At 42.4% G+C, this 17827-nt stretch overlaps 1 protein-coding gene across 2 annotated transcripts in view; it reads right to left on the bottom strand.

Moving 5' to 3' along the window:
* Positions 1-274: 274 nt before the first annotated feature.
* TERB2 (telomere repeat binding bouquet formation protein 2) overlaps positions 275-17827 on the bottom strand; it is a 714733-nt gene continuing 697180 nt past the window's right edge. For both annotated transcript variants that reach the window (XM_086959187.1, XM_086959188.1), the window contains one exon: positions 275-417. In XM_086959187.1, the coding sequence (XP_086815313.1) occupies positions 275-417 (143 nt within the window). The remainder of the gene's footprint in view (positions 418-17827) is intronic.

Here is a 17827-nt window from a genome sequence, read left to right on the forward strand (position 1 = left end):
ATTGACTGTGTTTTTAAACAATTTGACAATCCGGCTTTTACATCCAAGTAAATTGTGGTTTATCTGCTGAGACAATAATGTCTTAAATACACTTTCAATATTCATCGACATGTCCCATACATTCTGTTCCTTCACAATCAGTTAAGAAAAATGTGTTTAGAAATGTGTATGAATGTAAAGCCCGAAGAAGAATATCAATTTAAGAACTTTCTAAAAAGTTATATTGATGGGACAAAGGGTTCACAAATTATTTTAATTGAAAAAACAACAGACATCATTTACGTTTAAGTATATCTTTTATGCCAGAGAAAGCATGGATTTCATCTTGAATACGATATGCTACATATCCTGCTGTTCCTGGAGTGAAATCATGGAGCTCTCCAGAATATCTGCTCAGTGAATCAACTCTGATGTATCCTAAGGAGGAAAAACACATTTAAAGAAGTGTGTTCACTTTCAACTAAATAAAAGAAAGTTATTTTCCTATGCAAATGAATATTTACATATTATTCTCTGACATTACTGTGGGAAATGGATTAATAATTGGGGTGGTTGTAAGACATCACCAACTAATAATGTCACTATGGTGTATCAGGTTCAGTTAGGCTATTGTAATTTAATCTCAGCTTAGTCATGGGTAACTGTGGGACAAAGCAGTCAGGCTTAACTTAACAGAAAGAAGTGTAAAGCATTTATCAGTATCATAACAGTTATTAAGGCAAAAAACACCACACAATAAAAATCCCTCTCCAATGTATAGAGATAGTATAGATTTTACTGAGCAAACCAACAAAACTCCAATCAGGGAAAACTGAGATATGATTTTTAGGAGATTTACAGTTTTCCAACGGCAAAAAGTGCACAGCGCCAAATGTGGGTATCTGGCTGTGCTTGACAGGCTTAAAGGCAAAAGTTAAGGCCAAACGTAAGTCTTTCAGCACGGCAACCCAACAAGTTGAATTCGACTAGCAAATTCGGGGATGAGCTATAAACAGCCAATTAAGGATAGGTCAGATTAACTCTGAGGTGTATTTGGCGGCATGACTCCCAGGCTTAGCCCAGTCAAGGAGTCCAACAGGGTTGGAGGGGGTTGTGTGCTAAAGCCCTCTTAACCTGATGGGTGTGGTGCGCCTGATCATAGATTTACAAAGGTCTGTAAATTGAGATTGTGCGAAAATGGTGCTCCTCCTTGATTTAGGGGTAACACAGTCAAAATATCTTTATTGTTTCCTCGTTACTTGCTTCCTTGTAGGTGTGCTGCATTATGCAGCACACATGCAAATAGGAAAATGCCTTTAAGTATTGTTTTTGTGCAGGAAGGTATCTCTTTCCGTACAGAAACAATCCTGCCCATAATGAAGGCACCCTTGCACCATGGTGCGAAAATGGCTGCGTGGGCGCTAAGCAGCCAAAGGTGCTCCAGCGCTAGGAGACAGCAGAAATACATCTTATTATATCATTGTCACTTTTCTGCTCTCCCATTTACCAGCAACGCAGCAAGTTATGCAGCTGTGTTGCACTGCATGAAAGAATATTAAACATGCTGCTTAGCTTTTAGCCAGTATTGGAATTTTTAGAAGCAAAACCACCCCAGACTTCCTGATGGACACTGAATCACCGTAACACCATTTCCATTTCAAAAAGAAAGAAAAATGTCTTCTTTTTTTGCATTTATATAGCACTTGCTTACCCTTTTTACGCAAAACATACAATATAATTTGTGCTTTGTGCCTTTTTTGCTTGTATAGACTCAGCCTAACAGTCTAGTTGGAAATAGGGCAGAGATTGAATTTCAATTGCAGATGCTGTCTCAGTCTTGCAGTGTTAATGGGCAATCATTGTCTTGCCTTTAAAACAATGAGGAATGCTAAAGCGTACGGCCTAACATAGCTAGAGCCCCCATACGGGGTCTGTGAATTAGTATATTTAGAATCACAAGTCACCTTCACCCCTTTTTTAAGACACCTTCTAGCAGCATTAGATTCAGAATGTGTCTCTCTAAAGAAAAGATTATGTTTTCTCCGACACCGTCTTTCCAAACAGTGCTCTCTGCCCAGGGATTCCCTGAGACAAGCACCCATGGACAGTTACAGCTTCTCCGCTAAGGTGGAGGAGCGTTACCCCACTGAGCAGGTCGGCAAAAAAAAAAAAAAACAACAACATAATAGCTCATTGTTATTATCATTTTATTTTTTCGATTGCTAAGCTGGGTAGGGGTACGGCTGCTCTGTTCATATCAGCCAAACCGTCATGCGCACTTTACATATTCTCCATGCAATCTGCGCTACAGCCTGCATGGAGAACATGCCCATCATCGAGTTCTCTGGCTGAGTGCCGATCCATGGAGCTCCGATCAATCACAACGCTGCATTGCAGTGTTGTGATTGGCTATGGGGAAGCTGGGAGCAGGGTGCTCTTCCTGCTGCCCTGGAAGCAGGTAGAAGAGGACCCAGAGGTGGCAGGCGGCGGTGGGCGGCAGACAGCTAAGTGAGTATTTAAATTATTAATTCATTCACTGCGCGACCCGTATTTTAATTTTTTTTATTCATCCCCCGTAACCTGATCCCCACCGCCTTCAAATACAAGCTGCCACTACCCATGAAGCTGAGCCCAGGCTACAACACACGATGGGGAGGGGGTAGGAGTGGGGTGGGGTGAGGTGGCGGTTCTGAAGCCCTTTTGTCCCAATGTACTGTGCGAGCCTGCCTACCACATATTCCAGTGCGGTAACATCGTGGCTTCCGGAAACAGTCACCCGTACATCGCCTCATTCGGGGGGACTGTTTTCAGCTCTCGAAGAGATTGGAGCCCAGATGGTAGAAGTGAGAGTGGCACTACAGACACTTTGCAAGATAGATCTCACGATTCCTGAGTCACCAGTCACCTGAGTGGAATATAGTTCTCATCAACCAATGTTAGGCAGAAGGAAGAGTTAGGTGCATGGCCATATTTTGATATTTATGTCCTTCCCGTCTTATATTAACAAATAATGGAAAAGGGGTAAAGAGAGCAAACACATGAAGAATAAAGTGCCATAGTATTTCCAGTATCCTAGCAAAAAAAAACCTACACTTAGTTCATGCTGAACAAGGATCCTTGCTAAAATCCTTTTTAATAACATAAACCTTCAAAGAAAGATAGCCGTCATGAAATCTGCCACCCAGAGCGGGATTAGCTCAATGTAATAGAGAATCAAAAAGTTATAAAACAAAATTTAAAAGCTAAAATAAAGATCCACAGCACAAAAATACTAAACTACTCCCTAAAGCAATGTTATACTATGGAATCTAATCATTTCAAATTCAAATTCAAGCCCAAATCCTGTTCAACTAATAGAAATACAGCAAAATAAATTTACTTTGACAACAGTTGAAGAGGGAAAAAAAGCACATAGAAACTATGTCCCGTAAATAAATCCATTATTTAAAAAAATCCCTCAACGTGCGGAAACCTATTCAGTGAATTTCAAATTAATAGCATTTATAAAGAGCCTAGCTGGAAGTCAAGTAAACAAGCATTGGCATAGCTAATATGGCTCGCCTTTTGATCATATATGTGGTTAGCCGTGTTAATTATGGGCTATGTAGCTTAACAGACTATTTTTTATTTTATTTAAATAAACTTGTTATTGTAAACTGTAGTTTTTTTTGCAACAGGGTTTTTTTGCAGTTTGTGAAAATGTCAGAGGTTGAAGATATGACTGGGTTGTGTGTTGTTATGGTCATGAGGTGTTATCAGACAATCATACATTAAGAAAACTTCTTATGTACAAGCATCTGATAGCACTTTGGGTATCGTACTATGGTGTTGTACACTTTTGTCCTAAAATGTTTTGACCTTGCCCTTCTGTAAAGTATTAGTTTTTATGTAGTGCAAAACTAGCCAGGTAGCAACAGAGTGTGGTTCCTCAATTGAGGATTTACATGCGCTTAAATTTTACAATGCAAATATGCTATTACGAACAAAATGCTGGCGTAGCTCTCCCCTAGTTTCAATCTCATCCTTAATTTTTAGGTTGAGCCTGGGCAGCGCATGCGCTTTTCTGAGAGTTATTATGTATTCAGGTATGGACTTGAAGCTCTGCCCATCTTTTCAATTGGCTCCTGTTACTGTCCTTTCTAAATGGTGACTTATGACTTATGGATTGGTTTAGTAGTCCCTCCTTGGTACTGCCTAGACTACATCTGTAACTTCCCATGAGGACTGGCCTTTTTACTTGTGCTGTTACTGAATATGTTTTCTTTAGTCTACGAGCACTATTTTCTTGAACGATTTCTCCTATTCCACACATGACATGCGCTCCTGTAACGCAGCACCGCGCCTACTTTTATACTTTTCTAGTAATGGTGCCTGCATCCTATTTACAAAACCAGCTTGCACCTTTTAATCAATATTAAAGAATTTTGGCAGCGATGTCCGCTTTAACTATAGCGGCCGAAATCTATTTTTTTGTCAAAGTACTAGCCAATAGCAGCTGCACGCTTGGAGTGGGGAGGCGCACATTTTGCACATAAAGTTGTGCGGCCGCCATTGGCTAGTACTTCGTACTCCTGATCCCCCGTGCCCTGCCCAACACCATCTCATTAGTCACACTTGCCCGTCTCCCCTACCCCTCCGAGGTTGAAAGTTGAAGCTATTGGTATTAGAAATGACAATGTCTTTTATTTATGTGTTAATTTTCTAAACAGATTAATAAAAAGCATTGTCATTTACAATGCCAATAGCATAAACTTATGCAAATGGGAGACCTGTTGAGATGCAAATGCTTGTTTTTCAAGGTGAAAGAGATCAAGAACAGCTTACAGTTGTCCTGGCTCCTGTTTATTCTCAGGCTACATTGACCTCAAAATGGTGTGGGCTTTTAAAGAAATAAAGCAGTTGATAGTAGTGTAGACACCAAACAAGTCAATGAGACTGTTGCATATTGTCAAACGTTTTTTCGATAATTGTATTACAATCCACACATGCTCACAATTATCTATGCACACTATAGATGCAATTCCTAATAATGTAGATTGTAGCATTTTTTTAAGTGGGAAAGAGCCTGGCATTGATTACTTGATTGACTTGATTGTTGCCCCTAAGGCAGATATGGCCATGCCATTACTGAAAAGTAGGCAAGCGGCAGAAAATGACTTCTGCAACACCAAATTCGAAATCATACAGTTTAATTTCTTCTACAGCACATAATTGACTTCGGTGAAACCAAGGAGAATTCACCTAGGTAGGTCTATATATTCCCCACAGAACAGTGGAGGCTTTGTTTATGCACCTCACATGGCATGGGGTAAGGTCATACGTTTCTGGGAGTCGGTGATCAAAAGGCTAAAGATGGAAACTGGAATGTGGCTGACAGCCTCTGCCAAACAATGTTTGCTGAGTGTAAGAAAATTGTGGTTATTGGGTCCCACCCAGGCAACTACCACAATCTTGGTCAGGATGAACCACAAAAGTCACTAATCTGTGCTTTACCCTCTGTAGCTTGGCACAAAAGCAGTAAGGCTTAACTTAGAGGCCGTGTGTAAGGTTTATACAGCATAGAAACAGTAATAAAGTGAAAACACAAGAAAAATCCCAAACCAATTTAGAAAAAAATATAAAATGCTAATGAATAAAATGGCACCAAAACACATGAAACTCATCAGTAGAAACACAGGAATTACATTTAAAACTTTTTATTGCAAATAGCGCCTAAAAGATCAAAGCGTCAACCACGGGTATCTGGTCGTGGGAGTCTAGGGCAAAGTAAAAAGTTACGGAAGACAACAAAGGAGTGCGGCTCAGATGAACGAGGTGAAGTGGGCCCGATCTTGGTTTTCCATAGAACTTAGAAGAAACTTTGAAGAAAGGTTTGTGAGAAGGTAAGGTTTAGCGGGGCAAGGCAGCTAGAGGTGTCCGAGGAGTAACAGTCATCATTAGGGAGCTGCCACTGGACACTTTTTGGAAGTAAAAAATCTCCAGTGGGACAAAGCTGCAGGAAGCCGACAAGGACTCCACAAAGCCAGATACCTTTGCTGAGAGGTCCTACTGAACAGAATTTTCTGCTGCGTAGCAGGTTGTAGTGTAACCTACTGCAGGTTCAGGCTGACCGGCATAACACCTTAGAGTGAAAGTTTTTTTAACACCTTGGGTGCAAAGGGGTTCCCCCTGCCACGCTGGATTTCAGGATCCCCATTGTTCATGACAAGGTCAACTCGTCATAAGCACAGGGCAGGTAAAACCCATGACGAGTTGACCTTGTCATTTGCACTGAAGAGGTTAAGTCCCAACTCTTAGGGTTAGGCAGGAACAGCACATTTAACACAACAGCCAAGGGTCCAGGACTTGCGGGGGGCACCCTCTGGAATTAGGACTCACTCCATTAACACCATGCGCAGGGATCATTGTCTCTGAAGCTTGTTATGCCCATGTAGTCAACACAGGAGGTCAGCTCTAGGAGTCACTCAGGTAGTCCTGGGCTCAAGCAGCAAGACTGGCCTCAAGCAGCAGGACAATCCTCATTTTGTAGCAGGGCAGTCCTCTGAGGTACAAGGCAAGCTTCAGGCAGCATGGCTGTCCTCTTGGGTTCCAAGGCAGTATTCTGAAATCTTCTAGAGGCCCAGGAGTGTACTGTAACAGTGTTCTGGGGTCTGATATTCATGATACTATAGGAGCGTGAAGCATACCTCATGCACTATTCTGAACCCACCTATACACAAGTTTTTGCTACGGGCAGCTGGTATTCACATAGTATTTACACTTTCACTGTGTTTTTCTATGACACTTTCAACCAAAATGATCTCAACTCAAAAATACACATGTAATGTAACAATGTTCCTTCATTACATTGTAAGTTTTAATCTATTATTTATATAGAACATATAATACAAATCAGTTATACAATCATCTTAATGATAGAGTTTGCAGTTTTCATTCTTTGTAGCACAATGCATTTCGGACCCCTTGGCCCTTCTTCAGGGGATAGAATCTAAAACAAACAGAATCATAACATTTGGTAAGCGGATACTGGTGTGCAGGGAATTGTCAAAAATTATCAGTTAGTACAAAATCTGATTTTGTACATATGCCCTAATAGGTACTGGTGAAAAAACTCTGAACAGAAACGATAAGAGCAAAGAGAAGTAGAAAGAAAGAGAGAAAGAAATAATATTTTAAGAAGAAGGTAATTTAGTTACTCGTGTCAAAATGTATATCTTATTGTTTCTTATTAATTCTTATTGATTATTTAATGGGTTAGAAAAAGTTCTTAGGTTTTCTTAGGGTTTCTCTCTCGTGAGTTTCTCCAAGTGCTTAATCGCCTCCTCCAGATCAGAAAAAAATGATGATTGGCCATTCCTAATAACTTTGAGGCGAGCGGGTTCCTGTAAGTACACTGTGCAACCGATTGCTTTTCTTTTTCTCTTTAATTGGTTTGGCTCTCCAATTAGTGTCTACTGATTATTGACATATAGGCTGATTTGCACTAACTGTATCTTTCCAGCGATAGCTATATGGAGCAGACTCCCGGCTTGCGACTACACTGTGCTACCCTTCCAGCGGTAGCAAAGATAAAGGGGTGCTCCCCCTCGGGGGTCTTCAAGATGTGGGGGTGGTTGGGTGGGACTGAACTTTTTGGGTGGACAGGGGGAAAAAAGGGGGGAAAAATATATTGCAAGAGAGAAAAATGTATAAAAAACTATAACAAGATTATCGAGTTTATTTTATGGAGAAGATTGAGTGAGACCATTATAATCTATGTCTTCTCTTAGAAGTTTGGTTTGGAATGTTGCCGGTCTTAATAATAAATGTAAAAGAAAACTGGTACAAGAAGAAATCAATATGTACAAACCACACATGGTATTAGATACAGCGACCGTAATCTATTATCACAAATGGGCTATGATCTCGTTGTCTGTTCAATTATAGAGACAACCAACCGAGGAGTTGCTATTTTGAAACAGAAATGATTAAAATTAAATGTTATCAAAACTACTAGTGATGCTAAAGGCAGGTGGGCAATAGCTCAATTACAATTTAATCAAAAATGCTATGTATTTTGTATTATCTATGGCCCAAATGTTGATATACCCAAACTGTATGAACACTTGACTATTGAACTACTTGATTGGGATGGGGAATTGTTGTTAATGGGGGATTTTAATTGCTATAGAGGAGCTAGCTAGGATACATAATCTGAAAGATGTTTGGCGTACTAAACATCCTACCATTCCTGGCTTTAAATATTTTTCTGCCCCACATCAAACTCTCTCTAGGATTGATCTGGTATGGGCAACAGACAATATTTTAACAAACTGCGAAATAGAAATTTGTCCTAAATTTACCTCAGACCAGAATACAATATTGTTTGAATTCCTAACTTTGGATACTAATCAAACTAAAAGCCAATTCACATTCCCTAGATACTTACTTACGGACTCTAAATTCATCTTGGGTTTGAAGAATCACATACTAGAATATATATCATTAAACATTAATTCCACTGCTGTTAATTATGTATGGGACTCATGTAAATGTAGTATTAGAGGTTACGCACAACAATATATATTTCGGGATAACGCAGAAAAGAGAAGTGTTGAAAAACTAGCCACTTCTAATATCTTGGCAGCCGAACAACAACTCGCAGATGCTATTACACAAGGTAACACTAACATTGAAGAGCTAAAACTAATATTAATCTCATTAAGAGCAATCCTAAAGAAAACTCTTAGAGAAAAATATAGCTCCAAAATTCACAAATATAAGCTGACACAATATGAAGGGGGAGACAGGATTGGGAACATTTTGGCCTATAAAGGTGCCGATAAAAAGGCTAAAACCACCATAAAAATAATAAAAGGGTTAGATTCTAAAATCTATAAAAAACCAGAACAGATCTTAGAACAGTTCGCCAAATACTACTGTCACCTATATACTCCAGAGAATGTACCCACATTAGAAACAATAGAATCCTATCTAGAAAAAACACAGACCTGAAAGAATGGACTCGGAAAAAAATAGAATACTCGACACTAAAATCACAATGGAAGAAATAAAAAAGGCTATACATTCACTCCCCTTAGGTAAGGCCGCAGGTGAAGACAATCTACCTATGGAGATTTACAAGATCTGTGAACAAGAACTACTCCCTTTGTTCCATCAGGTGATAGACTCTATAGGTGAAACAGGCAGCGCCGCCGTTTCATGGCGTATAGCAAAAATAATTTTTTTCTTGAAAAAGAACAAACCACCGGAAGAACAGGGATCATATCGACCAATCTCACTAATTAATACTGACGCAAACATTTTTGCCAAAATACTTTCTAACCGTCTGGCCCCTATAATGCCCGATTTGGTTAATTGTCAACAACACGGAGAGACACTACTGCTCATATCAATACCGCAATAACTGCTTTCGACGTTGCGGCGGTTACTCTCACCCCACTCGGAATGGTTATGCTAGATGCGGAGAAAGCATTTGACCGAGTGGGGTGGGAGTACCTCTGAGCAACATTCAGATCATTCGGTATACAGGGACAATAATTGAGATGCACTCAATCCCTATACGAAAAACCAACAGCTATAGCAAGCTATTTGGGAAACAACTCAGATAGTTTCTTAATAAAAAGGGGTACTAGACAGGGGTGTCCTCTGTCACCCCTGCTATTTGCCTTAGCCTTAGAACCATTCTTAAATGCTCTTACAATCCAAGACCGCATTATCACAATAGAACACGAAGAAAAGATCTTAAAAATCACCGCTTTCGCTGATGACATTGCCATTTTTACCACCGATCTGGTACAAGCTATACCTAACATAATTAAGGAAGCTAGGGACTTCGGCGATATATCGGGCTATCGTTTAAATGTTAATAAAACTCAAGTGATAGCGAATTATCAACCACTACAACCGATAATAGGCTTATGCCCTGACGCTACATATCTAGGGGTGAAACTTACCTCCAACATTGATAAAATCATTTCATTAAACTATGAGCCCCTACTAAAAGATATTACATCCACCCTCAAAAATTGGCATAAAATACCACTCAGCTTGATCGGACGCATCAATACAATTAAAATGAAAATAGTACCAAAAATACTCTACTTGTTTAGATCTATCCCGTTACAACTGAATAAATCTTACATCAAGAGGATAGAAAGCATCTGTAGCAACTATATATGGGGATATAAAAAAGCCCGCAGGTCAATGATGGCACTAAAATTATCCATTGAAAAAGGAGGATTAAACTTCCCAGAGCTAAAAATTTACTTTTCTGCTACTTTTATTTCACGTATACGTAGCCTCTTGTCTAAAGAAATCCCCCTGTTTTATCATCAATTCATGCTAGGGCCACAAAGTAGCCAGTTTTTATTTCGGGTACATGACCCAAATTACTACAAGAAAGTCAAATTTAAGACTGCCAGAGCCATCAAAAGAATCTGGGATCAAATTATAGAGACCGATAAAATACCCCTTTTCAACGCTGAACTACCAATATGGGGGAACTCGGTGTTGCCAAACATTTTCTCAGATGGCGCTTGTGCTCAATGGCCAGATCATGGTATTAACTCCTTAGAAGATCTCTATGACCTGGATGGTCTACTAAGCTTCAATACATTAAAAATACTATATAAGATTAAAGATTCTTGGTATTTTAAATATATGCAGATACAGGATTTTTTGATTAATAAAAACAAAATTGTGAGTGTTGAGCAATCAGACATTTTTCAATGTATTTACTCGAATCTTACTAAATCTCTTATTAGTAAAAGCTACACTCTTTTGAATAAAGGCCATGTTGGTGATTGCGGGAAAATAGCAGACAAATGGACTAACAGGCTGGGAATTAATATCAACTCCAACCAGATTACGAGCTCACTTAAGCAAATAAACCGAGTGGTTGACTCCTCAAATTTAAGGCTACAATTCTATAGGACAATCACCCAACTATACTATGCACCACAGAGAATTTCTGGCTGGACATCTGGCAATATTTCTAGTGAACGTACCAAATGTTTAAAATGTAATAAAGAAGCCGCTGCCATTGAACATATGCTTTACCAATGCCCGAAACTTTCAAGCTTTTGGGCAGGAATAACTGACGTTCTTAATAAAAAACAAATAACTTTCCCGGCCATATCCGCCCATTTAGTTCTGCTTGATATACAAGATACTAATAGTAACTCTAAAGATTTAATAACAATCATTTTTGCCTGTGCGAGACTGGCCATTGCGCGAACTTGGATATCAAAAGAACCCCCAACTGTTATGGATTGGTGGTATTTAATTCATGAAATCTATACCATGGAGCTCTCATTGGCTAAACTAAGAGGCCCAAAAGCACTAGAACGAAGGGGAAAAATATGGGGATCATTTATTACCTAAATGTATGATCTTATTGCGTCATCGGCACGCTTGTTTTTTCTTTTCTGTACTTTTTGTAATCTACTATTTCCTTTTACTCTTCTCCTTTTCTTTTTTTTCCTTCTATTTACATAATGACTATTATATGTACAGCTTTTCATATATGTATGTATAATTAATGCGCTTTTAGTATTGTAAATATTCTCTCTTGCAATAAATAAAAATGGTTATACAAAAAAAAAGAAAAAACTCTGAACAAAATGAAAGTACAACCCCACAGTGAATAAAAAGTAATGATCGTAGTATAGCATGCAAACCGTGATTTGAAAAAGTGCCCTTGTCATTGTGTATGTCATCTGTGAAAAACACCTCTAAAGAACCATAAACCACCACATATTTTGTGTAATTACTTAGTTACTCACAATATGCTTGAACACCTTAACGCAAACTGCAGCTTCTATCTTCAACCTGTTTTCCCGGAAAACTTCGACAAAGCAGCTCTGTGAATGGATAATAAGAAAAAGAAATGCTTCTAATTTCAACCTATAGACGCATTTGAACCTCCTAGGTGGTAGCTCCTGCTCACAGATACAATAATGCTCACCTTATTGTTTCCTCCAAATGACCATATCATGCAACCCGTCATTCAACGAAACTCCACTCCAACTGTAATGACAGATACCACAATACATCGAGCTTTACCCAGCCGGTAACCAACTGCCCTTCCAAAGGTAGCCCTCCTATTTAAACAGCCACGAGAAAGCCTACTTTCTGTTTGTCCTCTAGCTTCTACCAAACGGCTTTCACACTGGCGTTTCACACTGCTGCCTGACTCAATGCTACACTGGATGATGCTGATCCCTTTTCACTTCCTCGTAATCGCCTACATCGAAACAAACGATGGACTTCCTTATACAATGTCTCTCGCTCTGCCTCTGAATCAGCTGCCATCTTTCAACAGTGAAAAATACTTTGGTTCGAATATTGATCTAAACCAACACGTAAGTCTCCAATAACTTGCAAATGTGCTTACTTTGCCATGCATCCACTTATCCTTCTCATTTGTGTTCAGAACGTAAAGAAACACATCAGTGCAAAATTAAATTGAAAAATAAATGTAAAAAGTGCAATAATTTTTTCATTCTAGGACATAAAACCATTTCTTGCTGTAATGTACAAGATTATTATTCATCACCATGAATAGTACAACGAAACTTAAATTTTCCATGACATACAAAACCGGTGCAGTACAGACTGAGCAATCAATGCTACCCTTATTCATGGATTATAGAAAACACCCCATTTCTATCTTGTCGTTTAATCCATTAGGATCCTGAGTATTTAACTTCCTTATCCAAAAAATCTCTCTCTGTAATAATGTCCTGGTGAGATCTTGCCCTGCTACTGGAGTTACTACTTCAATCACTTGAAACCTTATTTGAGCTATCGAATAAAGTGCTTCAACCCAATGCATTGCCAAGCTACTGCCTACTTTTTGGTTGCGAATGGTGCTTTTATGTTCCGAAACGCGTATTTTAATTTTCCTCTCTGTCTTTCCTACATAAAGTTATTATTATTATTATTATATTTCTTATATAGCGCAGAATCGACCCCCGAAGGGGTATCTCTGCGCTTGCCTTGGGAACCCGTCCTGGCTTTTCCCTGTGAGATAGCCCCTACAGGGCATCCCCAAGGTGAAAGCCAGGCATCCCGCCGCGGGGGGGCCGTTGTGGAGATTAAGCAAGCTTAATGCCCAGAGTTGCAGAGTGTGGATCCATGATTAGGTCAGGCACCGAAGCGAGAATTATTGAGTCCATGGATATTTGAGCTCAAGAGACCATGCCGCGTCGGTAATTGAACCCTGGTCCCAGGTCTGACCTCTGCTTCAGGGTCTGCCTGCTCTAACCAGTGAGCCACACTGGTTAGTAGTCCACAAGCAATCTTTATGCCGTAAATTACATTTTAAGTATTGCAGTCTGCATTGTGATGTAATTTACAAGTTTCTCCAGTTGTGGGATGTTGCATCTTGTTGCCCAAAATGACGTTGTTACAATCAACACATTTGTAACATTTCCTCGTGCCATTGTATTCAGATGTGGTACCTTGTGGAGTCCTTTGCAGTATTTCTTTCACATTTTTCGATCTGGTATAAGTGTGTAAAGGTTTTTCTTTAAACAAATTCTTAAAGTCAATCTCATTCTGCAAAATCTCACATCTCTTATTGAGGATTTTTTTAAACTTATGGGAGCTTGTGGAAACTTCCGACAAAAACACCTGTTGATTCTGGGATGTTTAAGGCTGGTTTTCAAAAAGTGTACGTCTGTCCTTCTGATTGGTACGTTCAATAGCTTCATCCAGTATTTCTTCAGGATAACCCCTGTCCATATATTTTTGTTTCTGTTTCCTAATGTGTTTGCTCTAAGCGGTCTTATCCGAAAAAATTATTTTGGCTCTTAAGAACTGAAAATACGGAAGGTTTTGAATCTGATTATTGGGATGAAAACTCGAACTGTAATGCGTTGTTTTATCCGTTTCTTTACAATAAACTTCTGTGAGTATTCCTGTGTCGTCTACATGAATCACTTACGCTATTGGTAAATTGTATGTGATCATCGTAGGTGTTAAGTTGGTTTATCTCGCGATCCAAATTTTCACGCGTATGTGTCCACATCACAAAGATGTCGTCTATATACCTACAATACAGTAGGAGACTTTCCATCCATTTTACATCTTTGTAAACGTGTTCATCCTCACAATGTGCCATAAACGTATTAGCATAAGCTGGGGCCCCATAAAAACCCATGGACGTTCCCGTTAGCTGTAAATAAAATCGGTTGCTCCATTTTTTTTTTTTAAATATATTTTTATTGGAGGAATTAGTAAAAAATTACACATTGGACCAGCATTATAAGTTCAATCGGAAATAGTGAAACACATCCCATCCCCCCATAGCAAGATATACGTTTACACAGCCATTCAGCCCACAACCCGAGGGTCGGGCGGCGATTACCAGTGGGGACCCAATAGGAGGTCGAAGCCGGTCCGGATGATCCATAGTCCGTTGTTGGACTTGGCCCTTATGGCAGGTTCACCCCTAGACTTTTTGCTTGTAACGGTGACCTGGTGATGGTGATTTTTGGGTTCTGCGCACTTTCACTGTGTCCCAGTGGAAAGTGCGTGCGCACTCTGAGTGCATGTGATGAGATAGGCCTGCCCTCCCATAGGAATGCATGGGGAATGTATGTGTCCCTGGTAGTTCCTGATGCGTGGGGTGTACAGGTTCGAATCGGATATGTGCGAACTCGTGAGAGTGAATGCTTCGCAATGGTGTGTGTTGCATGAGTGTGTCATATGTAGAAGTGCCACTTCTAGGAGTTGGCATATTAATATAAAATGTGTCTGGCGTGTGATTGGCTGGAGCAGGCTGGTGAGCCTGGCTCCAGGAAGGCTGGATGGGTCTGCCCGGTGGTGAGTGGGAGATTAGCATGCTGATGGCTGGGGAGGAGTGTACCTGTGGCCTGAATGAGGCTGGGTTTTCCCCAGACAATGCTGGCTCCGCCCCCCTGTGGTGTGACTGATGTCCCTAGCCCTGCCAGTGAAAGAAAGGGGTGGTTGGGCCATCCAGGGTACTCAAGAACCAGCTGCAACTGGTTTCTCCCCCACCCTGCACCTTAGACAAAGGAATGAGGTGTATAAAAATGGGGCTGTGTCCCCACAGATGTTGTTCTCTGCCAGGATCCTGCCTGAGGGGGCTGCTGCGGTTGCTGGGCCAGAGGACCGCCACTTGGACTGTCTCCCTGCCTGGAGACCCAGTGAGCTGGCTCTGGGCCCAGCCTTGCCCCCCTACCTGCCTAGAAGGACTTTTGCTGGGCTTGTTGGCCCCTAGCGCCTGGGAGCGCTTTGGATTGCCTTTTGGCGCTTGAGAGTGCTTCGTTTTCCTTCTAGCGCCTAACAGCGCTTTATTCGGGCTGTAGCGCTTGAGAGCGCTTTGCCTGCTACAGCCGGTGCCCACCCGGCGTGTGCCCGCCTAATTTGCTGATTTTGAAGCCCCTGGCGAGTGCCCACCTCGCCAGGGACCGTGCCGCTATTTTCGTGGCCATAGCGAGAGCCCACCTCGCCTTATTTAAATTATCGGGAGCTCACCCCGTGTGGAAATCACCGACGCAGCCCAGGAACACGGCCGGGCCGCCGCGCTGCCTACGGCGACCCGGAAGTCCCGCCTCCACACCCTCAGGGCCGCGCTGCCATTGGCGGCCCCGAACCGGAAGTCAGGCGGAACAGGTGGGACAACCGGAAGTCGACAGGAGCCCACCCTGCGCTCCGGTACCAGGACCTGCAGCAAGAAGAGTGAGGCTGGGCGCGAGGTTCCCCAGGGCAGGAGAGCCCAGGAGAGTGAGAGGAGCCCCGCCCGCGGCCCCAGAGCGACCGCCGGAGAAGTGCTGCAGGGAGCGAGGCTCCCGTGTGAGGAGGAGCGCCCCGCCCGCCCGCCAGGAGGGAGCCGGTGAGTGGGGCCCCGGGAGCATTTCTTCTTTAGAGCCTGAGAGGCTCCATCCGGGGGCAGTGTTCAGAGCCCAGCGAGGCTCCAACGACGGGGCATTTCTTTAATTAGAGCCCAGTGGGGCTCAGGTGGCAAAGTGGTGACGAGCCCTGGGAGGGCCGCGAGGGCATTTTGTTTCCTGCCCACAAGAGGCTCAAGGCGCCCGATCTGTTGGCAGAACCACGGAGGCTCGAAGGGGCACCTTTATTTACAAGCCCTGAGAGGTTCCTGAGTGCCCCCATTGCTAATTCAGAGCCCAGAGAGGCTCCTGGCCCCCATTGCTGTGTTAGAACCCCTGAGAGGCTCAGGGGGCAATTTGTGTGCTTGAGCCTAGAGAGGCTCCCACGTTGGCCACAGTATTGTCTGCACAGTTGCCCAGCACTTTGTGGGCAACTGCTACGTTTAGGACCCTGGACACTGGACACCGGGCGTCCTAGCCCCAGAGAGGCCAGTTGGCCTAGGGACAGTCACAGGTGGTGACCTACGTGAGTTTGGCGCAATTGTTCATTTTCTGCACCTCTGAATGTATTGTTGATGCATCATGTGTTTTCCTCCTTACACCGCTGAATGAATGTTATGCATTGCCTCATGTGTTATGTTCTTACACCCCTACAGGTAGTGTAATATGTAGGTGGTTGTTTCCTTCTTGCTAGTACAGGTGGTGCTAGCAGAGCCCAGGTTCCCTAGTGTAATCTCCTAAGATAGTGAGGGTTGCATAGGGGGTGCTCACCTGGTACCAGTAGTGACTGGTTGTATGTTATTTTTGCGCTACAGTAATAATTCTATGATCTAAAAAGTGCTATTTCTGAAAGGGTTACTTCTGATTCCTGACAGCGGTCCAGGTGGCCCTGTCTTGTAAATATCCCCTGTAAATTCTGCCCGTGCCTCTGGCACATTGTAAAGTGTGTGTTTTATCTAATGTGTTTTGGTGTAATACAAAGGCTATTTTTATATAACCTTGTGTGGAGTTTCCTTTGTGGTGGGCCTTGGGTGTTGTTGCTGGGGTGCGTGCGCAAATACTTAACTTACATCGCCTCCAAGTTTAGCCGTGACTGCTCGCGCCACGTTACCTAGAGGGCGAGTGGGGGTTGCCTTGGTGTGTAACTCCCTTGCCCTGACACTTAGAACTGGCGATCCCTGACTGACCTCGACGCGAGTCTTGGCCGGCCAGGGTCCCGGTTCTAACATTGGACGCAGCGGTGAGGATTTGCGAATTTGCATTTGTGATTAACATACAGTGAATTGCTGATCACCACATAGTGAGAGCAGACCTATAACGCAGCCACAGATTTCCATTTTTATAATTTTGCTGGGAGATCTCCATGTGCTGGTGAAACGTCATGCCTGGTTCAGTGAGGATGGAAAAGGCAGCAACCAGATGCCTGTCGCCAGAGGAGTTGGCAGACAGGGCAGCAACCCGGGCACATGAAATGGAGATGGCAAGATTAAAAGGACAATTGGAAATGGAGAAGCAGAAATTGGCAATGGAAGCGCAAGAACGCCAAAGAGCTCACTACTTGAGGATGAGAGAACTTGATTTGGAGCTTGAAGCCAGGAGGGCGTCAGCCCAACATCCAGAGATTTGTGTAGCTCACAGATGGAGCTTTGCTGAGTTGGAGGTGGAGTCCAGCTCAGCTGGTGGCAGCAACATTCAGGTATCTAGTGCTGACAGCATAGTGCGCGCACCTAGAGATATGGCACCTGACTTGGAGGGGGTTAACTTACACCAGGAGGTTCAAGGGCATGAGGTAGCTCCAGTAGTGCGCAGCGTCCCTGAAGGGAATAGGGTGGCTGGCGTAGGAGTTCATGGTCCTAGTGGTGGGAGGGATTCCCCCATGGTTGAGGTCCTGTTGGGTGAGTGTAAGGACCGCCCAGAAGAGTGTGGGTTGTGTGACAGAGACAGTCCGCTACTGTCTGGCCAGTCTCAGAAGAAGGGTGTGGAGTATG

The sequence above is a fragment of the Lissotriton vulgaris genome, chromosome 2_2 (assembly GCF_964263255.1).
Source record: "Lissotriton vulgaris chromosome 2_2, aLisVul1.2, whole genome shotgun sequence".
Classification (NCBI taxonomy): Eukaryota; Metazoa; Chordata; class Amphibia; order Caudata; family Salamandridae; genus Lissotriton; species Lissotriton vulgaris.